Source organism: Aulonocara sp. 'chitande type north' Nkhata Bay, linkage group LG13, assembly GCF_057382095.1.
Source record: "Aulonocara sp. 'chitande type north' Nkhata Bay isolate Kocher_YH1m ecotype deep benthic linkage group LG13, A_spYH_male_GT1.1, whole genome shotgun sequence".
In the NCBI taxonomy this organism is placed as follows: domain Eukaryota; kingdom Metazoa; phylum Chordata; class Actinopteri; order Cichliformes; family Cichlidae; genus Aulonocara; species Aulonocara sp. 'chitande type north' Nkhata Bay.
The window spans coordinates 7871748-7893163 of record NC_141356.1 but is presented as its reverse complement, the minus strand read 5'-3'; the positions used below and the strand labels follow the sequence as shown (position 1 = coordinate 7893163).

Genomic DNA, 21416 nt, shown 5'->3' with positions numbered 1-21416 from the left:
AGTAGATTCACCTAACCTTATTTTTGCAAGCAGATCTAACTCCTAGATGGCAACTGTTTTAGAGTAGTTACCTTTTTTGTTGAAGTTTCTCATCTACTAATCTTGAAATGCCTTTTCAGTGCAGTTTGCACCATGATATTTTCTGAATGCCTGGCTTTATGATTCTGATTCATTCATAAGAAAACTTGGTGTGACATTTTTCAGCTTTTAAATTCTTTTTTTTCTTTGTGCTGGAAATGCATGCACATTGACACTGGTTCTTAGATATCATAATGGTATATTTCTACCCACTAGTATATGCTCATAGTACTGTATTGTTTGCCCTGCTTGTGGTCTTGGCTGTGAAATAAAAGTGATACAGTGCTTTCCTGAGGTGTTGTAGGTAATATAAGGGCAATATAATGTCATGTTACGGTTATACGTAATTTTAGTAGTTTTCCTAGATTGTTGACAGGCACCCTGATGGCCTCATAATATATCACACATAAGTGAAGTTTTGCAGATAGATAGATATCTATATCTATCTAGAGAGAGGATTTTGTCATAAATACAAACGATGCAATGCTTTTAAAAGGTGTTATAGGCACATAAATGTCCATTGTTAGGCGGTTGCCAGGTGATATAATGACAACATCATATCTGAAATGGATAAAGAACCTTGTGGGGCCTGAGTGGCAGTGTGCGTGTCAAGTTTGGTTGCTCAGTTTCTGGTCGTACAGCATGAGTTGGCAGACAAAGAAACAAAGTCACAGATTCTAAACTGTGTAAGAATAGCAGGGTGTACAGTTCAGCATTACCAAAAGCTTTTTCAAAACACAGTTATGTGTCTAGTACACCAAACATATGCATGCATTTGTAGAAGTTGACCTAACAGCATCCCAGATGTTTTTTTTTTTCGTTTGGTTGTTTCTGTTGTTTAATCTTTATCCGATCATAATTCTGTGGTCTCTCCTCCTCAGTCTGATGGCATCTCTACTAGCTCTGCGCTCAAGAGTTCACGCTCCACTGTATGAAACTTAGGTGTTTGCCATTCTTTATAACTTTCTTTTTCTTGAAGTTCCTGTTTCCCATTACAGCTGCATTTTCTTTCTCTTTGCATTGTTTTTCTGTGTTGAACAGAGTTCTGTGTACAATGATCTGCATAGCCATAAGAAGGCTTCATCCCGGCCCTCAAAGAAAGACCTTCTGGTCAGTGTTGTTGTCTTGGCTGTGATCTCAAGCATGGAGATGGTGTAGAGTCATTGTGGTGGCTTGCAGTGGTATTTTCTTGGCAGCTGACTTTACCCTTTACTTGTCATCACTGTGTGAAGTGGCGCATAGATCAAGAAGTGTTAATAAAACACACACCAGAGGATGAAATTTCTGTTGGTGGTTATATCCTTCCAGACTGGGCTGTACCACGATCAGAGGAACTACACCAGCCTAACAAAGACCAAACCACCACCTCTTCTCTCCACCTCTACCTATCGGGTTGGTCCTTTGCTGTGCAACTTTTAGTTGACAGACACTCACTGAAAATGGAGCCAGCTGAAGCTGACTATTCCTGTCTGCATGGTGTCGTTTAGTGGAGTTTTTATGTGTTACATATTTGTTAGATATTTGTAATAAGGGGCATTGTTTGTGTGTCATAATAATCAGGGTAGAGAGAAACATACCAGTTGGCGCATAGTGTTGCTCAGAACTTTATACCCACACTTCTTAAAATCATTTGAATTCATGTAAATTACTATGACCAGGGTGTTATTTAAATGGACATGTCATGTCTTATCACACTTTGAGCTCAAAGTCCTAAATGTGTTAGGTTCAGCAAAACATTCGTCCTGTTTCCACTCGCTGCTTCTCTTTATTCTCTCACCGCCTCACTTTTCCACAATGGTCTGCCTCTGTCCTCTAAGGTGACCTTTCCCTGCTCCTTTCCTCTCCAACAGGCCACCACTTCCTCACCCTGCACCACTGGCACAGGGCTGTCTCGCAGCTACAGCACGGTCAGTTTTTGTTCTCTAAGTGGCCAGCATCTCTGCACGCTTCTAGTTGCCTTCAGAGGCAGACCTCCCCCCTCTGTCACAGCCACGTACATGAGATTGGATGCCCAGTGTGGCTGGGTCTGCTTATATTTAGCTCCTGGACTCTGCGCACTTATCTGTGGGCAGATTTTTGTGCTTCGGTTAGATAAGACAGAAGTCTGTGTGAAGCCAAGGCTTCTGATGTGGAGCACTGAAACCAAGCTGAAGTTGGAAAACCAAGTATTTGTTTATTGCATGGCTAAAAGAGAGTCTGTTTAGCTAGTGCGTCATAGATTTATGTGTGCTCTCGTGTTTTGCTGAGTCCTACGTTGTCTCCCACGTGTACCCTCAGGCCTCTATTTGCGACGACGCTGGCCTTTACGGCTCAGGCTACAGTTCAAGAGCTGTAAGTCTTCTGTTTGTCGAACCACGTTATTTTTGCATTGTCATCCCACAGCAGTTTACTGTTATGCCATTAGTGTGATGTCTGGCTCCATGCTGATCCTGTCCTCCTCCTCATCCCATCCACAGCCCTCTGAATACAGCTGGTACTCCTCTGGAGCCAGCTCCACTCGTAGCAGCCCTGTGGTGAGCACCTTAAAACCACCGCCAGTCTGCATGAGAGCACCCAAAAACCTACTGCTAACAGCCTCCTCCTCACCTCCTCTCACCGTTTCAGGAAAGCATTTTTGACAGACTTTGTGTGACAAGTGTGTGAACAGTTCTGTGCAGGCTGAGAAGTTGTAGCAAGGTTTAACTTTGGTCCAGCTGATGCATCTGAGATAATTATCCTAAATGCATAAAATTGAATTAGGTTTCTTACTGCTGCTTTAAAGTAAATCAATTCTATTTAAGACCAAGACTTGGAATTCTGTCAGTTGCTGTTTGCTGTATAAAAGTACAGTGATTCCTCATTTTGTGACGTTTGTCTGTGTGCGTATTTGTGTCAGTCTTCCTCAGATGATGACACTGTCAGCAGTGTGTCCCAGGAACGCGGTAGCAGAGGCAGGAGGGACAGTGGGGTGAGCTGTAGTAATGGGGTAGTTGATGTGGCAGTAAACTTAAGCGCTTTTGCTTTTTTAATTGTATTGTACTGGGCATCAATAATGTAATACTCATGTGGCCCTCTCTTATCCTGTCTCTGCCTCTCTCTCTCGCTCTCGCTCTCTCTCTCTCTCTCTTTCTCTCTTTTCATCCTGCGCCTGTTGTAAGTAGTCTTCTGACCTCTTGGACATTAGTGAATCGGCCGCTGATTATTTCAGCCGCTCCAACCGAAGAGGCAGTATTGTGTCTGACCTTGATGATTTGAGTATTCCAGATTTGGATGCTGTAAGTGACTGAACAAAGTTCCAGACGGTGTGCTTGGGAATGGAGTCTAACACAAATTACTTACAAATAAAAATGACAGAAGTGGCTTACGCACGATTAAAAATTATATTTGGTATTTAAAACTCATTCATATTTTTTTGTTTTGTTTGTTTTTGTGTGGAAATTAATCTGTTATTGATAGTAGGGTGCTGTGGGCCACTGCAGTGGTTGTGATTGCAGCATGGACTGCTGGGTATCTAATGTATTGGTGTCTTGATCAGCTGTCAGCTCTGTAGTTTTTGTGAACATGCAGCACTTTTACCTAACTCATATTAACTTGTAAACTGCTTTTACAGATGAGGAAACGGCTTCAAGCTTGACCATACAGGTTGTATGTTCCTAATTTATTGCATGAATATGAACTAAACTGATGGGGTTTTTTTCTTGCTTGCTTTGCAGCTGGATGAAAAATGTGACAAGCAGTATTCAGATTATAGTAGAGTAAGTGCCATTACTTTTTTTTTTTTTTTTTTCTTAAGCAAAGAATTAAATGATCTCCAATGATGGTGTTTTGGGGATACTGTGCAAAATAATTTTTAAGCTAGTTAACACTGACCTATGAATCATTCAGGTATTTAAAAAAAAAAACACACACATAATAACCAGTATCATTTCTACACATAACAGACGTCTTGCCAGCAGCCTGAAGTAAAAACAAATCATTTGTTCCCTTTTTCTTAGTTGAAACTGTGAAAAATGCCCTAATTTAAAAGTTTGACAGGCAGAAAATGGAACAAGTGAAGAAGACAGACCCTTAGAGGTCGTTAAGAAATAGGGCATAGACCTGACACAGGACCTGAAAGACCCATCTGACGTACTGTTCACTAAAGCCTCAGAAATGGTCTCAGCAGAAGTGTGGCTGTCAAGAAGCTGTTGTTTAGTAAGGGGAACGGGGAGAAAAGCCTGAGGTGTGCCAGGTTACAAGAACCGAACCGAAAATCAGTGGCAACATGTTTTATGGAGTAATGAATCCAAATTTGATTAGTTCAAAACATCACCAAAATAAGTACGGGTACAACAGTCATCCTTAATTGTTTGGTTTCAATTTCAATTTTGCTACGTTTTGATAAATTGCTACACCTATTTACATATTTTGCTACACCTATAGAGATTTGAGGGATCGCACAAGACTTCTGTACATCCTGTTTGAGTCATGCAGAGGTTGCTATAACAGATGTCTTCAAAGGACAGTTTTGGACAGTCTTGGGGATAAGAGGTCGGAATATTGTTGCTTTTCAGACATGTAGCGCACACCAGAAGATGATCTCCATCGGATCATTTCTCACTGTTAGAGAGGCTTTTGTTTGGTTTAGGCAAGGGTGCATCCTGGGTAGAGCCAGGATGCGTGTCACCCTCACTGTGTTATTATCATGTTATCTCACATCAACGCGAGGCAGGGTTAGCGAGTGTTTCATTTCAGATCGCACATACAGCTTCACCAGGTAGCGCTAAGAAAGGGTGTGTGTGTGTGTGTGTGTGTGTGTGTGTGTGTGTGTAAACAACTATAGTACAATTATACAAAGGAATGTGGAGAGCAGAATGACACCAGACACATTTCTGTTTCTGGTTGCAACTATTGCACTCCTCATCACAAAGTTAATTAAAAAAAATTAAATGTAATGTCTGAGTCATCAATAAATCAAATTCCACTGGGAATTAATTTTCTGTATTACATGCAAGCACAAAAAAATGGGAATAAAAGTAACCTAGTGTATACAAACAGCCGTTTGGGAGTCTGAGCTGGTTTCTCTTTCAGGTGGATTTGAATAGAACAGGATTACTCAAGAGCCATGTAGTATCAGATGATTGCTTTGCTGTGCTGTGCTGCGTTTGTTTTTCTCACTGGGGTTTGGGGTACTTTATGTCCTCAGCCATCCTCCCGGTGTGCCACCCCAGGCCTCTCGGCAGCCACCCTGGCATCACTGGGTGGTACCTCATCACGTCGAGGTAGCACAGACACCAGCAGCGCCTACGACCCCGACACCAGTCTGAGTGAACTTAGGGTAAGAAGTTCAAATACACACAGTGTCACTTTTCTATAATAATTAGTGAATAACTGATTAGAAGTTAGCACACAAAATTCCAATTTGATTTTGGATGTTTGATTATTGTGTTTTTGAGCCTTTTATGTAAACACATATTCCTTCTGGAGCGTTGCCTCTGCTGCCCTCCTGCTGTTCTTTGTGTCTGCTTTAACCAGTTTTCTGTGTGTGTGCATGGGAGGACTGGATGGGACATGTGCCCATGACACTGTCTGTCTCTAAGTGGGCATCTGTATGTCAGCTGGACTGTTTGACATGGCAGCACGGGTGCTTTGTTGTCTCTCCCTTTTATACTCCCCAACCTCTCTGATGCCCCAGTTCACCCCAACCATTCCCTCCATCTGCTCTACAGGATATCTATGAACTAAAGGACCAGATTCAGGATGTAGAAGGGCGGTACATGCAAGGGCTTAAAGAGCTGAAGGTAGAGGGGCTTGAGCTCACAGCATGTCTTCTCTTGTCCTCTGGGAGCAGCATGACTTCACTAACTCACACTGCCTCCCCACTCACACCCCTTGAAGTCTGTCCTGTAGCTCCTAACACCACAGCTGTTTCTTTGCCTGCTACCAGTCAGAATTGCGCAATGACTCTTTATTCCTGCATGGTCTTCTCCCTCTTCCTGTTTTGATCTTAAATGAAGACACTCCCTCAGTTAGTGCTGGTTTTTAATGTCTTAAGAAGAAGAGTAAAAGCTCCACCTGCTGACAGATCAGTCGTTCTTTCAAATTATTTCTTCCACCCAGGCTTTCTTTGGCACAGGGTTCAATGGCCCTCTGGCTCACTGACTTTCACCGCAACTTCCTGTCCTCTAAGGAAGGAAACTGTATGTTTTTATTGATAAGAGTAGTTTACTAACAATCTTATGTTCTTGATAGTTGGATACAACTGGTGCACTTTTAACTGGTTTTCTGCTTTCTGGTGCACTCATAGTTTTTTTTTTCTGCCTTATTTCACTGCTGAAAGTGGTTGAAGGCATTTTTATTATTGTATGATCATTTTCACCATTTGTGCATTACATAGTCCCAAATTACATATTCAGTATTTTTAATAGCAGTTTTGTATTTTAAATATCTTTTTATTAATCTGAAACTTAAACATGTGTAGCATGTTTGGCCATTTCATGTTTGATGTGTTACAAAAGCTGTTCTTATACCAGAGAACGCACCTGTTGCATGTAGGTGGAGTGTGAAATAATTAATTAATTTTTTTACGTATTAACATGTTGCAAACCTTTATCAGGAGTCACTCACAGAGGTAGAGGAGAAGTACAAGAAAGCCATGGTATCGAATGCACAGCTGGACAACGACAAAGCCAACCTCATCTATCAAGTGGACACACTCAAGGATGTCATAGAGGAGATGGAGGAGCAAATGTCAGAGATGAAGAGGGAGCTGGAAGAAAAGTCGAAGGTGATAAATCTCCCGTGTGGTAACCTGTAACGTCCCAAACTCTTTACAGAAGAGTTGTGGCTAAAATGTTCTGTCTGTGCTTTCAGGATCTAGAAAGACAAAAACACACATGTACAGTTCTCCAGCATAAACAAGAAGAACTGAAAGAGGGAATCCGCCAGAGAGATGAGCTTATAGAGGTATTGTTGAACCTTAAACTTTTTTTTCAGCCTAGTGTTGATGTGTCTGTACTGGCTGCGGAAGATGTTCGGAAACTACTGCGCTAGCTTGATAAGGACTGATTGGCACTGGCCTGCCTCTAGATCCTCTACCATAGATCCTGTCTATTGCTCTGACAGTTCTTCTCATTCCATATATCCTATCAATCATTCATTTCTATATCTATTCCTATTCCAGCTATATCTGCTCTAATTAGTGTCTTTTCACACTGTTTCACCAGTGTCTGTCTTTTTGTCTCTATACATGTGCATTTTCACTTCTTTGTTCCATTCAGTTTTTCTTGTTTTGTTCCTGTCCTGTGTTGTGTCCTCTTGTTGCTGCTCAACACCACTCCAGGAGAGCCAGAAAATGCAGACTAAGTTAGATGCCCTCACCAGAGAGGTGTTTGACCTGCAGGAAACGATAAACTGGAAGGACAAAAAGATTGCGGTAGGAGGTCCCATGCCTTTGCTCTGACAGAACATGAGAGGCAATCGATGGCTGTGGGGTTTTTTGTCCCCCTCTCCGCTCCAGCTCTTTTGCCTCTCATGCTGTCTCTGCATGATGGAGACCCTTAGGCATTAGCACATAACAGAACCCATTCACATACGGTTTGGATTTTTGCATGTCAAAATAACAGATTTCAGTTTGATTGTGTGGCCTCAGCTAACAATAACAGTGTACTGGCACGGCGTTAAAGCCTGCTGTGGTCAACATTTCTGGAAGGATGGTCATGTGAACTCTAAGAGACATTAAGTCCATAAATTGCAGCATGAGATGCATGTTCCATCTGTGAATCGGTCAATTTGTTAATGTAGTCAGCATCGTGTTAATGTAAAGTTGTTGTTTTTTTGTGAGAATCAGAAGCAGTGCCCTTTCAACCCCCTGTGCTCTACCTTTCCTTTTAATCTTTCCCTTTAACCCTCAAAGCTCGTCACCTTGTCCTTCTCTGCTCGTGTGCTGTTTGTTATTACGTCCCTCTTCTTTGTTCGATATGCACAGTGCATGTTTGTGCATGGTACCTGTCTTGTTCCAGCATGTGTGGCATTACATGTCTATCCAAAGTCTATCCAACTTCTCTGCCTCTTCTCCTCTCTCTTGTCTTCTCTCATCCATGTGGCCAGGCCCTAGAGAGGCAGAAAGAGTACTTTGATTGCATTAGGAATGAAAGAGATGAGCTCAGAGATGAGCTCGCTGACATCAAGGGGAAATCCAAAGCAGGAGAGGTAGGTCAACCGAATGACAAAAAAAAATAAAGGTTACAGGAAAGAGCTGCTGGCCAAAAGATTTTTGTTGTTGTTTTTTTTTTTGTCCTTCTTGGAACTAAGCCTGCTGTTTTGTTGTTATACTTTTTACTTCCACCGCTTTGTTTTTCTTTCCGCTTTCTTTGCTGTTTCACTTATTTTAATTAGTTGTTTTTTTGTTTTTTCCCCTGCTTCCTACTTGTGCATAACTTTTGGTAACTGCTGAATTTGTTCTTGACCCTGACTACATTTCATTAAATAAAATTCCTAATGTATGCAAACATTATCACTGTAGTACTTGGATCTCAAAAACAGTCAATAACAGCAATGTGAGTTCAGATGATGAGAATGCACACTGCTAGGACGTGTTGTTGTAACCGTTCAATAGATTTAACTAGAGTCATGTTTCTTTACCCACTGCCAGATGGGGTGACGTTATCTGATATCAAATTTTGCAATAATATTAAAGTGTTTTGCAAAACCTGTCAGAACACAAGCAGAACATTGTTTGAAGCCATCATTATTCTCATCAAGCAGTTGTTGTTTCAGTCCAGTTTGTGCTTTCAGGCTTGGATTAGTGCAGCCTGTGCAGTGTCAGGGTGTAAAACATTGGAATGAATGTCTTGATCCACACGTTTAAACCTCTAAAATCATTAACTGTTACATCCTGGAACCACAGCACTCACTGTGCGGGATGGTATCCTATAAAAAAAAGTATAATAGAACAAGGCTTCAGCTAGCTTTTTTTTCCTTAACTACAGAAACATGGGCTGGTCATCATCCCAGATGGTACACCAAACGGAGATGTCAACCACGAGTCTCCGTCCTCAGGGATCACTTTGGTCTCCCAGGAGGCCGCCCAGGTGCTGGAGTCTGCAGGAGAGGGTCCACTGGGTGAGTTGGACCACCTGTTGCCTATATAGTGGGAATGTTTACAGCAAGTTAGGCATTTCATTAATTTTTCCTTGGAAAAGACTAAAGTTTTCAGCTTGATTAAATGTACTCTTCTTGTGTTTTGTAGATGTCAGGCTACGGAAGTTGGCAGAGGAGAAGGACGAACTTTTGGCTCAGATTAGGAAACTGAAGAATCAGCTGGAGGAGGAGAAACAGAAACACTCAAAGGTGGACAGTTCGTACACAGATGGGGAGAGGATGGAAAACGGTACAGACCTGCACCTTATTGAAATGCAGAGTAAGTTGACCTCGCTACCCGACTTACACGACAGCTAAACCGCAACCACCCCTTTTTCTTTTAACGTTGAAACTCTGCTCTCTGTAGGAGATGCCAACAGACAGATTAGTGAATACAAATTCAAGCTTTCAAAAGCAGAACAGGAAATGGGTACAATGGAACAAAATGTAAGTGAAATGTTTTGCAGAAACCTCAGTAAAAAAGTTGGTATTGTGGCTAAAATGGGAAACTAATCCGTTCCGGGTTTTGTTTTTTTTCTCCCCCAGATTAACAGACTTGAAGGGCAAGTCTCCCGGTACAAGGCAGCGGCAGATAACGCAGAGAAAATCGAGGACGAACTTAAAGCAGAAAAACGTAAAATTCAAAGAGAGGTAACAACACCTAAATCAGATTTAGCCCAGAGCACAAACCTGATGTGGCAGAATGTTGACTGTGTTATCTCCCTCTGCTCCCCCACAGCTGCGCACAGCTTTAGATAAGGTAGAGGAGATGGAGATGACCAACAACCACCTAGTAAAGCGCCTTGAGAAAATGAAGGCCAACAGGAATGCCCTTCTGTCACAGCAATGAGGCAAGGCAGCGTCACCACAGAAGCCCTTAAATCCGCACCTCAGACCTCTGACTGCCATATTGCGACTGGAGCACATTTCCATTTTCAGCTGTAACACTTTGAGATTTGTAGCTAACCAAAAACACTTAAAACCTGTAGCACAGGCAAATGAACTGAACTGTTTTCTTTGTTTTTCTGAATCAAGAGACATTGGTTTTGTGTGGGAATGAACTCAGAAATACGACTAATAAAACTACACGAGTTGCTGGGAGATACATCTGAGGACATTTCTCCACTCACTACTTAAAATTTCAGAGCTTTATACTACATCGTGTTATCCATGAGATTTATTTCCCTCTGACTGGGTGCTTGACTGTACTTTTTGTTTTGTTTTGTTTTTTGATGTGCTTTTTTTTTTTTGTTTTTTTTTGTTTGTTTTTTTTTTGTTCCATAAGTTGCATGAATGAGTATAATGATGCTTTTTAAACAATTCAACCCTGATGGCTGCTCCAGCCCCGCACCTTCCTGACTTCCTCTCACACAGTGAAGTGCCTTTTCACACCAGGAGATTGGGGGTCTGCACCGCTTAATAAAACAATAATTGTTTTAACAGGTACATGTATTTAAAAAGGAATAAAAATAAATAAATAAAGGTGCAGTTATTATTTGAATATATATATATATATATATATAAAACCAACTGTGTCTGTTGCGGTTTCTTTGAAATTTTTCAAATATTTAAAAGATTTCTTGAAAATAAATGTGTCATTTACAGAAGTGTGGATTCCATTTTATTTTATTTTTTTATGTAGGACAATCGACCTACATTATTTCTGCATAGATCTTAAGGCACTTTAAATGTTAGGTACAATAGTTCTACTGGGAACTGTTGTACTACTGGGGATCTACTGGGATCTTCCCACACAACCATCATAGGGTTTACAGAGGGGGGTCCAAATCTCTGGGTGAAAATCCCTTGCTGATGCCAGTGGTCAGAGAACTGTCAGACTGCTTAAAGCTGCTAGGACAATAACAATAACCCAACCACTCCTCACAACCAAGTTGTGCAGAAGAGCATTTTCTTCTGCAACAATATGTTGAACCTTAAAGCAGATGGGTTACAGCAGCAGAAGACCACACTGGATGCCACTCATTTCACCTAAGAACAGGAAACTGAGACTAAAAAGAAAAATGCCCCCTGGGCTGATTTCTGCTGCAGGATCATTGTGTGATGCTGTCACATCAGCATGTATCGAATGTTTCCAGCACTTTTGAATCTGTGCCATGGAGAATTAATACAGTGCTGAAGGCAAAGGGGTGTCTAGCAAGGTGCACCTACTTAAGTTCTGTCTCTTGAACCTAAACTAAAAGCTGGTTTGACAGGAGAGGGGTCTGATGGCTGATGATGTGCCACTTTTGGATACTCTTAGAACAAGAAGTAAGCTGTCACTCTGAGACTGAGGCTCCGTTGAGATCATTTCTCATTCATGTGAGAAGAAATGAAATTAATTTAACAGGGAGCCAGTGACGAGAAACTAAGCTGTTCTTATTAACCAAGAGGTCTTCATTTGATTCTAATACTGAAGAGAAGCCCAAAATGTTATCAGGGGCCAAACGAGGACAAGGCTGGTTTAACCACATACACCGGATACTCTGTCAATGTTCAACCCAACCATTATAGCGCCATCTTATGGTCAAATTGCTGGCATCCTGAAAGATGATTTCAAACCAGGAGGATTTTAAAAACCTCAAATGAAGCCCATCATTATGGCCCTTTAGTGATTCTTTTATGAGCTAAAAATACTTCAATGGCCAAGCTGAAGATTCATGCTAACATCTGGTGTCCTGTCATTCCCACTGCCCTGAAAGTGAAGGCTACAAAAAAGCCACAGAACAAAACTGCAAATTTTGTGGACCATTTTTATTAAATATTATCTGCTTTTCTTGTGTTGTTTCCAGTCAAACTTTCTTTCCCATGTATGTCTTTTAACACGTTAATCCCACTGCTAAGCAATACTTGAAAGGGGCTGTCAGAGTTCTTCACTTCAGGTTGTATTACTGTGATGTGCGAGTAAAGAATTGAAGCTGATTTTGGAATCTTAAAAAGTGGAGCACATCTTTTAGATTTCTGCTTCTCTATGCATAGAGCGAGGGAAGCCTACACCAATTTCCACTTTTGAAACTCTGAAATCAAAAGATGTATGAATTTAATTTGTCCCCGTTTGGAATCACTAGAATAACTCGGGTTCGCTTTCTTCTTTAAAAACGAAACAGAGTAAATCAGGTAAGTACAGTTCACTCACTTTTCTGGTCTTCTGCAGGTGTTAAACTAGTTACTGTCCCTCAGGTGTTGATGGAAACACTGGCAGAGCTGCTTTAACCTCCTTCACACAGAGTGCTGACACAGCTTCGACTGACAGGTGGAATGGAGAAGTAATAAAAGTCGAGCTCATTTGCTGGCACGTTTTCGGGTTTCGTTATGGGACTTGTGACCCACTTCTATTTTCCTGGCTTCATGCCTGAAGTCTTAGTGTTAGGAAACCATGTGGAGCCTTGGCACTTTTCAGTAAGCCGTTCAGAAAGGGTTTCCTGCAACAGAGACCCTTTTATAACAGAATTTTTACTCATAAAGACAGAAATGTGAAGTCTTGTTTTCTATAAAGTATTTATTTACAGTATGTGTTATTTAAGAAAAAAAAGAAAAAGAGCTTATATAGTTGATTTTTTTCAGCCATGATGAGCAGTTTCAGCACCTCTCAAACACTTTGTAGAGATCGGGTAAGTTGGCAATCTGCAGCACAGTGCCATCCTCGCTGAAGCTCTTCGGAGGACTGAAGAGGGTTCGGAAAGCTTTAAAGATGAGGTGTTCGACTTTCCACCGCCAAGACTTCACCTCAGTGCCCTGAAACGTCACGAGCGTTACACCTCACACGAGACAAAACAAGGTCCATAACTGGCTGGACAATTTCTGCAAAGTTCAGTATTCACACCTGCTCCTCTCCTGGCTCGGCCTCCAGGATGTACTGCTTCCTGATGGAGTAGAACATGCTGCACTCTTTGCTGAAGTCTCTGAAACAGTCCTTTTCACCGTCCCAGTTCACCTGCACGACATCGCCGCACAAAGGTCTTCAGTTTGTGTTTCCAGAATTGTAGCTTAAATGGAGAGGCTATGATCTAGGTTACCTCAGTTGCCAGGCGCAGGATGAACATAGGGAGACCCTCCATGACTGGGGTGTAGTTGTCGAGGAGCAGCGGGAGTCCTAGTAGGTTTCCTTCCTGTTGTGGGTGTGTTTTGGGTTTGGTTTCTTTTTTGGTTATAACATGAGTTCGAACAATGTTGAAATGCAAGCAGAAATTATCTAAAGAGAATATTTCTGACCTGGTCTATCTCCATGGAGAAGTAGTCCTCTAGCATCTCCGCTTTCTTTTTCAGGAAGTCCACTATGTACTGAGCCAGGCCTTCTTTGGGACCGTCCTCTTCAGTCCAGCCGCTCTCCTCTGACTCCAAAGCCAACATGGCCAAGTCATAAAGAGGTGCTGGGGTCTGAAAACACATTATCCATCATTAGGATCCACACAGTGTTTTCTAATCACTGACGTTGTACACTTTACTTACAGACAGTCTGAGCACACCGAAATTTCCAAAGTCATAAATGAGTATTTGGTAGAAAAGCTCCTGGCTGTAAGAGAAACACATTATCTGACATAAAGCAGCAGCACCAGCTTGAAAGAGCAGAGCTGAACAGAGTTTTTTCACGGTTCTCACCTGAGTTTGTTGGTGTTGAGCAGGTAGAGCTTAGTATGATGTTGCACCAGAGACCACTGGGGATTGACGCAGCCCACAAACGAGTGGTTCTGCATCATTTCTTGAAGGCCTGGAGAGAACGTGCATGAATAAAACATGTTTGGCTTTGTTTTGTTATGTAAATCACAAAAACCGCTCTTAAAGTTCATCAAGAAAGGGTTTATTTGAGACATGCTGAGAGGTCGAATGAATCATTACGAGAGCATGATGTAGCAGCAGAAGAAGTTGCGTAAAGCTGGTTATGAAAAACGACCTGGGCCCCGGAGCAGGAAGTCAAATCAGTGGAACATTTTAGAGAGTCAAAGAGGTTCTTATGTTAGACTGCTCAGTTTAGCCGGGATGGAGATTCCCCAGATCTGATTTGGCGCTAGTGCTCAGAGGTACAGGGCAGGTTTTGTGACGCCACACCTTTATGTGTGTTCTCTGTGATCTCAGCTCTCAGCTCTTTGATGCTGTTCAGTTTGATGAGTCGTCTCTTGGGCGTGGCTGCAGCCGTCAAGTCCTCGCCTTCTTCCTGCTGCTGCTCTTTCTGCTCTGTCCTCGGTCGCTTCCTGTCTCACAATAACGCACACAGACCCAATCACACCCGGTTACATTAAAAATGCTGTGGGACTTAACAGGATGTGCCAATGATCATACATGTTAACACACATTTAGTTGCAGATATTTGTTGTCTTAAAAATATAAAGTCTACATGTACTCCAAGATTGGACTGGATGACTTTCTTTGTTGGCCACTTGGGGGCAGAAGAAACCAACAGTATTCATCTGGAGTCATGTTTCTGCTAAGCTAACTCCAATATTTATCCTTTCTTTATCTACTTCTACAACAAGGAGGAATATGTGGCTCTGAAGCTGCCAGATGTTTGACTTTTCTTGTCTGATTTGTCACAGCTGTTTTGTGCTGCGTAGTTGGCTCACTTTAAATTTTGCCTGAAACTCTTTAATCACCCTTTACAGCTCAGGAATCTATCTATGAAGGATCTTCAGTGTTCATGTTTTAACAACTGTCTCGCCAAAACTCTTAACAATCTGTTATTCAGTCTCACCCCTAGATGTCAGTACGTTACAGTCAGCTGAATTCTGTTTTCTTACTCCTCCATATTCAAGTGAATAATGCAATAATGCCAGCTACAGTTGCTGCTGTAGGACAAACATCTCTGGCCGTTCATCTGTAGTGAGTGTGACTGTCACTCCACCGTTTACCGTCAATATGTGTCCACGTCTATTTACTCTGGCGGAGGCTGTAAAACTTTGTGAAAGGAGTCTGATACCACTTGGTGAGTCAGTGAAAATCACTCCTGTGTAATCACAGCGATAATGAGCTGAGTTTTTGAGGATATCCTGAACCTTTCTGTTGATAAGCGCTGCTCTTTTTTCAGCTGTTAGCTGTTGTTAGCTGGCGCTGAAAGTGAAACTTTCTTTAAAGTGGATCTAAAATCACTCTCACAGGTAGTGAATAAACTCTTTTACAATCTGAGTTTAATCAAATAGTTTATCAGAGGGAAAGTGTGATTCTTAGGATACTCGAGCCTGGTGGTATACTATTACCTCATGTATGTGTGGCCAATCTTTAGCCACATACATAAACACATGTCCATCTCAGCCACTGTATTCAATATGACTGGGCAACATGGCAGCTTTCACAAACCATCGCCTGCTCCTATGTATTTTATTCTATTTCTATATTAATTCTAATTTAATGAGAAAGCAACACTTTGTTGGAAGACATATTGATACACTCCTCAATGCATATTTAAGAGCACAGCGTTCTTTTTTTCAGTTAAATAACCTTAAAAAATGACATGCTGTAACTTTAAATGCCAGTGTTAGTTAAACACAACACTGCTTTTGTTACTGATTGGCCCTAAGGGTGATGTCTCATCAGTGAGGGCTGATCCATGTTTACTTTTACATTCTTCTTTCTGCTCTCTTACACAACTCATTTGCTGCGGGTCAATGTTCAGATTTGCTCACAGTGCAGGATCAATCGTACATTAGACTTGTCCTGATCTAACTTGCAGAAATTCTGACAGGATTACACTTAAAGTTACTCCCTGACTGAGTCTTTAATCCCTGCTGACTCACACAATCTAATGCTGCTACTGCTACTGCACATATGTCATTCACCTCTGATTATCAAGAGCACCGACGCTGCCTTGTTCCTCGCCCTTTGGCACCTCTGCTTCCTGTTCAGCCAGCGCCTCCAGCATGTCTGAGTCATCTACATCGTCTATCTCTATGCTGTCCGCCTGGATGGCTTTGATCGCAGTCTGCCCACTGCTGGGACCAGCAGGCTCGGGATCAGGGAGCGGCTTTTCTTTTGGTTGGAGGAAGGCATCTAGCTTCTGTGTGCGACAGTCGGTCCTCACCATCTGATGTGCGTAGACTCGCTCGCTAGACTCCGATGTGGTGCTGGAGGCCTTAACCTCAGTGTTACCTGAGACTGACAGTCCCGGCAACAACGTCTACACAAAGACAGAGATGGGCACAGACTGTAAATGACCTGGTGGTAACTTCCACTGCTGAAAGATGAAGCCAGGGCAAAAGCCTTTCATACAAATGTTGTCACTTGTGGTTGCAAAAAAATAAAGATGGAGACAGGAACGCTAAATTTGAGCTTTAAAATAAATGCAGGAAATTAAAGCGACTGTATCCATCTTTTATCTACAGTCTGCAGTAAACACGTGGCGGTGCACAATACGTCAGATAATGTGGACGTGAAACAGTAGGGGCACAGTAAGAAAGAGACCTTGTCACTTCATACCTGAGTGAAATATGTACGTGAGGAGTTGGAGCCCAGGAGTTTGCTCTCGATGTGCTTCTGAACGCTCTCGATGACACTGTCCTCATGCAGGAAGTGCACTTCATGTTTAGTGGGATGAACATTAACATCCACATTCTGAGGAGCGATTTCTAAGCTGTGAAAGTTAGAAAGCAACAGTGATTCAAGGTTGTAACTCAAGAAACAGTGTTAGAAGAGTCCTAACTGTGATTCAGATATGTCAATAACAAGCAACAGATGGTCTTTCTTGATGCAGAGAAGCCCTTTGACCAAGCTGAACAATTTGGTTTAGGTCATAATTTCATTAACTCCTTTAAGGTTCTTTTTAATGGCCCTATGGCAACTGTTACAGCTAATGTGGTTAGGTCTAAAAACTCTTAAAAGAGGAAGCCAACAGGGCTGTCGCCACTATTATTCAGTCTGGCTATAAAGTCGTTAACTGATACAAAAAGATGTGACCCTGCAGTCTGCAGGATTGTAATCGGTCAGGATCTTCATAAGATTACTTTATATGCTGATGATGTTTTATTATTCTTGTCTAACCCTACAAAAAAATCAGTAAATTGTCTAATAGAAGTGAAACATTTATTTAGCACCTTATCTGGTATAAAAATGTATTTCTCCAAATCTGAGGCTATGTCAGCAACAGACACCCAAATCTTTTACTTCCTCCCCTTTAGAAATGGTCTCTGATGGGTTTCGTCTACTTGGGTATATTTCCAACATCCCAGTTCGATCAGATGTTTAAAGCTTATTTATTCAATAAGATTAAGCAAGATCTTGAACTTTACAACTCACTCCCTATGTCCTGGTTACACGGGGTCTCACTCTATCAAGCGAGGATGATTCAAATAGAAAAAAAAATTTAAAAATATAAATGAAAGTTTCATCTGGTCCAAAAGATGGGCACTCATAAAGAAGTCAACTTTGCAGCTTCATAGAATTTAGAAAATATCAATTGAGATGTCTTCTTCAATTTAGCTTTATATTGAATCTTCAGCGTCTAAGCATCCTCTTTCAAACCTAATTGTTATGAAGAATATGAAAACTGTAAAAGATTGGTGTAGGAACCCAATCACAATAAAAACACTCAAGGACTGGAGGGAATGGATTGCAGTGAGAACTGAAATAACATCCATCTTCCCCAACTGTTACCAATCCGGATTTCTTACCAGGTCATTTAAACAATGGACTGTGAGGTTTTCTTTTAGAGACCAACTGGAGAATGTGGTCCTACTGACCTTTAATCAAATAGAGCAAGAATGTAAGATAGGAACAACCTCTTGCATTACTTTCAGATAAGAGACTATGTCAATAACAAAACCGGTCCACTAAACAAGGTCAAGGACTCTGACACTGAAATTTTCTACAAGGAGTAATGTTTCAGTTAGCGTGTTGTACAAAATTCAGAGGGTGTACTCTGGGACCAGGACAGCTGAGACAGACCGTTGGCAGACTTTTCTTTCACACAGCCCCTTTCAAACTTCAAGTCTGCCACTTCACTTTAATGTTGTAAGTGTAAAATAAACTGTCTTACACACATTTGAGTTCTCTATGAATTGCAGAAAACTGAATTGAAACTGAGCTCAACCTGCTGTCTCTTCTCCTTGATCTCCCAAATATTTACATCTGTCTTTTCTGTGGCAGGAAAAAAATGTACTACTTAAGAGGATTTCTCATTAAACTCACTCAATCACCAGGCAGCACTGGATGATACTGGAACACACGCGTCATTATGTGCCTGGTCCAGTTTTAACAAGTTTTTAACAAGAACCTTTGCATAAAACTTCAAGCGATGGTCAAGCTGTGATAACTGAGTTACAAGGATAGATGAATGTCAAAAAGATGTGTGTCTTCCCCCTGCTAAGCCTAACTATTATTGTTGTTATTAACAGATGTACGACTTAAAAAAGCAAACACACACACAAAGCCACACAGGTAAAGTACATTACCTCAAGTAAAGGAACGGGTGTGTGTTCTTGGGGAGATATGCAGCATAAACTGTCTCAATCGCTTTCTTCAAAGCGCTCGACTCCACCAGACGATCTGAGACATCGCAGAAGACAGCTTCATTTCACAGAAACACAGCAGCTAACAAGATTAAATGCTAACTGCTGCGTTTCCAGTAAGTTTCTGTGGTACGTACGGTTTATGAACAGGATCAAAATGCATTTCTTGACTGAATAGTTTGCGTTTGAGATGTAGCCTTTCATCTTATAAGCGAGCTTCTGATCTTCACAGGCAACCTCGATCAGCTCCCTGGGAACATACCACAGAGCCGGTCATGCAATCAGCTCAGAGGTGAGAAGAGGTTGCATAAAAAGCAGCGCTCATCAAAGGAGATTTGCCGGAATACCTGCTGACTGCGTTGCCAAAAATCCCTCGAATATTATCCACTACAGACGCATTGGGAAGAGTCCTTACGTCTGCCACGGTCTCTCCTTGCTGGAAAGAGGAGTCACAAAAACAGACAGCAAATAGTTTATTTGAAGAAAACTGCTTCGCGTGCTTGAGGGAGGCATTTAATTTAAATGAAAAATAAAGCACATCTTACCTTTTTGACAGAGAAGCTTTTTCCTGAGTTGTGTATGGCGTACCTGCAGAGTAAGACAATGTTAACAAGTTGAAGCAAATTCACCAAGAATCATGAGAGACGAATAAAACCCACACCTGCCGACCACTTCTACAATCCTGGAGTACTCATCGCTCGGGCTCTTTAGAGCTTTTCTCCTGGTGGAGACGTTATAGAAAAGATCCTCCACCTGCAATCAACAAGAAGAGCAGCTTCTCAGCATCTATAAATTGTATTTTAGAGAACAGCTCATCTGCAAGGAGAACTCACAAGGATCTGCGTTCCCTGGTTTCCAGCACATGGTTTGGGAGGGCCTTTTAGTTTGCCATCGCTGTAGTTGGCTCTGCAAGAGAACACAACCAATTTATGAGAGAGCTGACATCCTAGTTGTTTTGTAGCCTTTAGTAAGGCTTTAGAGCAGATAAGGAATGCAACAGTACCTGTAAGCGCACTTTGCATCAGCAGTCTTTGTGGTTATGGTCACATGGGCAACATGGCTTATACTAGCAAGGGCCTGCAGACAAGAACAAACACAATAAATGTAATGCAGAACAAATTAATACAGTGAAGGCAGACAGAGGTGCACAGCTCACCTCTCCTCTGAATCCATAGGTTGCGATACTCGAAAGGTCCTCAAAAGTTTGAAGTTTGCTCGTGGTGAACCTCTCACAAACGATTTCCATGTCCTCCTTCTGCAGTAGTGAAAAAGAGTTTCACTTGGTACACAGCATATTCTGAACAAACTACCATAACGTCACCAGCAGGGTCATTCTGAGGCAACCCTTCATACTGACCCTTAAAATTTGAAGTGATTTTTAATCAAAGCCAAACAAAGAATTTTGTTTTTCATAGCATAAATATGTCTGACGTAACATAAAACATCATTTGTAAGCTTGTTTGTAAGCTTAGGCACTCATTCAGTTTTAACTTCATGCATTCAGTTGTTATAGTCATATATCATTGTATGCTTGTTCCTCACTGTGGTGGGAAAACTAAAGCCTGTGACAAGTAATTATGAGTAAGTACTATGTAATTCTCCATCTGGTCAAAACTAAGATTTATACAATTTAACAATACATCGCCGTGGGTTGGAACATGAAAATCATGTCATTTTAATTACATTTTCTTGAAAAATCAATCCTTTTTTTAAAAACTTATATTACTTCTCATTTTGTCATATTTAATGTTACCAGAAATTACTGGGGCAAATTGTTAGAAGACATGAAAAAATGGCTGTAGTTACAAGAAAACAGCTCAAGTATAAAATGTTCAAATGTGTTAACAAGTACACTTGAGTTGGTGTCTTCCGTCTTTCAGTTCAGGGAAAGACTTAGCACACTGAGTGACAGAAGAAAACCAAAATAGCTTAACCCTGACTGCGTAATGATGAAGCAGAGGCCACCCAGCTAAAAGGGCGGGTCACCCACCCTGATGCCAGTGCCGTTGTCCTGAATTTGAAGAAGTTTCAGTCCGCCGTCTTTCACCGTCACCTGAATGCTTGTGGACTTTGCATCCAAACTGGAACAATTGTAAAACACAAAAGTGTATTTACCACAGGGTCACACTGCACGCTAAGAGGAGACAGTTACAGGTCTGTTACTATGTTACACGTGATGTAAACAGTCACCCCGGCCATGTATGGCCACCTTTAATAATCCCGCTACTTGGATATTTAAGTCACTAGTCGTACAGTGACTTAAATATCCTAACGTTAGTGCTCACGTTATTGAAACTGCTCTTTATATAGCTGCTAATTTACCAGTTTTCAATCATTTCTTTAACGGCGTTGGCAGGACGCTGAATAACTTCTCCCGCAGCAATGCGGTTGACAACAGTCTCGTCGAGCCTCCGGATAACTCCCGCCATGTTTACAGAGCTGCTGACTTCTAGTTTGGTTAAAGAGCAGGCAGAATGTGCGAGTACGTAAACATATGGAATAAACGGTATTTATTTAAGCTAAAGTGCAGCATTACTGCTGTACACGAAACTGAGCACGCTTGTGACCAGAGAGGAAGCAAACAAACAGACCACTCACTCCGCCTGAAAATGTCAGAGTATGTCAGAAGTTATAATGTCGGTCCCTCAAATACCTCAATGACCGTTATAATAAACGTTTTAATCTCTTTTAAAAAATAAACTATAATTGCGGAGAAAAATTTTAGACATAATTTTCAATTTATTTAGATAAAGGCACGCATCTTCCTAAACACACAATCTTCGACGACAGCGCGGGTAGAAGGCGGGGGCG

General features: G+C 41.5%; 2 protein-coding genes across 12 annotated transcripts in view; one reads left to right on the top strand and one right to left on the bottom strand.

The window, feature by feature from the left end:
- Positions 1-10778, top strand: part of lrrfip2 (leucine rich repeat (in FLII) interacting protein 2) — a 23522-nt gene extending 12744 nt beyond the window's left edge. For 2 of the 10 annotated variants that reach the window (XM_086258512.1, XM_086258509.1), the window contains 20 exons: positions 960-1007; positions 1120-1188; positions 1387-1470; positions 1929-1985; positions 2356-2409; positions 2535-2591; positions 2954-3025; positions 3219-3332; positions 3771-3812; positions 5243-5374; positions 5766-5837; positions 6653-6823; positions 6910-7002; positions 7379-7471; positions 8146-8247; positions 9027-9159; positions 9287-9457; positions 9545-9624; positions 9724-9828; positions 9917-10778. In XM_086258512.1, the coding sequence (XP_086114638.1) occupies positions 960-1007; positions 1120-1188; positions 1387-1470; positions 1929-1985; positions 2356-2409; positions 2535-2591; positions 2954-3025; positions 3219-3332; positions 3771-3812; positions 5243-5374; positions 5766-5837; positions 6653-6823; positions 6910-7002; positions 7379-7471; positions 8146-8247; positions 9027-9159; positions 9287-9457; positions 9545-9624; positions 9724-9828; positions 9917-10027 (1860 nt within the window). In that variant the 3' untranslated portion in view covers positions 10028-10778. The remainder of the gene's footprint in view (positions 1-959; positions 1008-1119; positions 1189-1386; positions 1471-1928; positions 1986-2355; positions 2410-2534; positions 2592-2953; positions 3026-3218; positions 3333-3770; positions 3813-5242; positions 5375-5765; positions 5838-6652; positions 6824-6909; positions 7003-7378; positions 7472-8145; positions 8248-9026; positions 9160-9286; positions 9458-9544; positions 9625-9723; positions 9829-9916) is intronic. The other 8 variants (XM_086258511.1, XM_086258510.1, XM_086258513.1 and 5 more) reach the window with 8 other exon arrangements.
- Positions 10387-21416, bottom strand: mlh1 (mutL homolog 1, colon cancer, nonpolyposis type 2 (E. coli)). 2 transcript variants are annotated; one of them, XM_086258520.1, is made up of 21 exons: positions 21204-21416; positions 20928-21054; positions 20596-20686; positions 19762-19860; positions 19609-19682; positions 19439-19511; positions 19267-19358; positions 19151-19193; positions 18953-19041; positions 18743-18855; positions 18549-18642; positions 16579-16732; positions 15942-16279; positions 14221-14363; positions 13774-13882; positions 13624-13687; positions 13387-13551; positions 13191-13283; positions 12998-13108; positions 12761-12909; positions 10387-12596 (listed from the first exon to the last, which is right to left on the bottom strand). In XM_086258520.1, exons 2-21 carry the CDS (start codon positions 21032-21034, stop codon positions 12521-12523), a joined length of 2277 nt encoding a protein of 758 aa, XP_086114646.1. In that variant the 5' UTR covers positions 21035-21054; positions 21204-21416; the 3' UTR covers positions 10387-12520. The 2 variants fall into 2 exon arrangements, with proteins under 2 accessions (XP_086114646.1, XP_086114647.1); XM_086258521.1 differs by lacking the exon at positions 20928-21054 and having other exon boundaries at positions 21204-21414.

Excerpts from the sequence above, each read along its gene's own strand:
- mlh1 (XM_086258520.1), bottom strand. The coding sequence starts at position 21,034 with ATGGCGGGAGTTATCCGGAGGCTCGACGAGACTGTTGTCAACCGCATT. Across the intron at positions 19,512-19,608 it reads GATGCAAAGTGCGCTTACAG|AGCCAACTACAGCGATGGCA; the intron begins GTACTGTTGCAT and ends GTTCTCTTGCAG. Across the intron at positions 19,359-19,438 it reads ACCAGGGAACGCAGATCCTT|GTGGAGGATCTTTTCTATAA; the intron begins GTGAGTTCTCCT and ends TGTTGATTGCAG.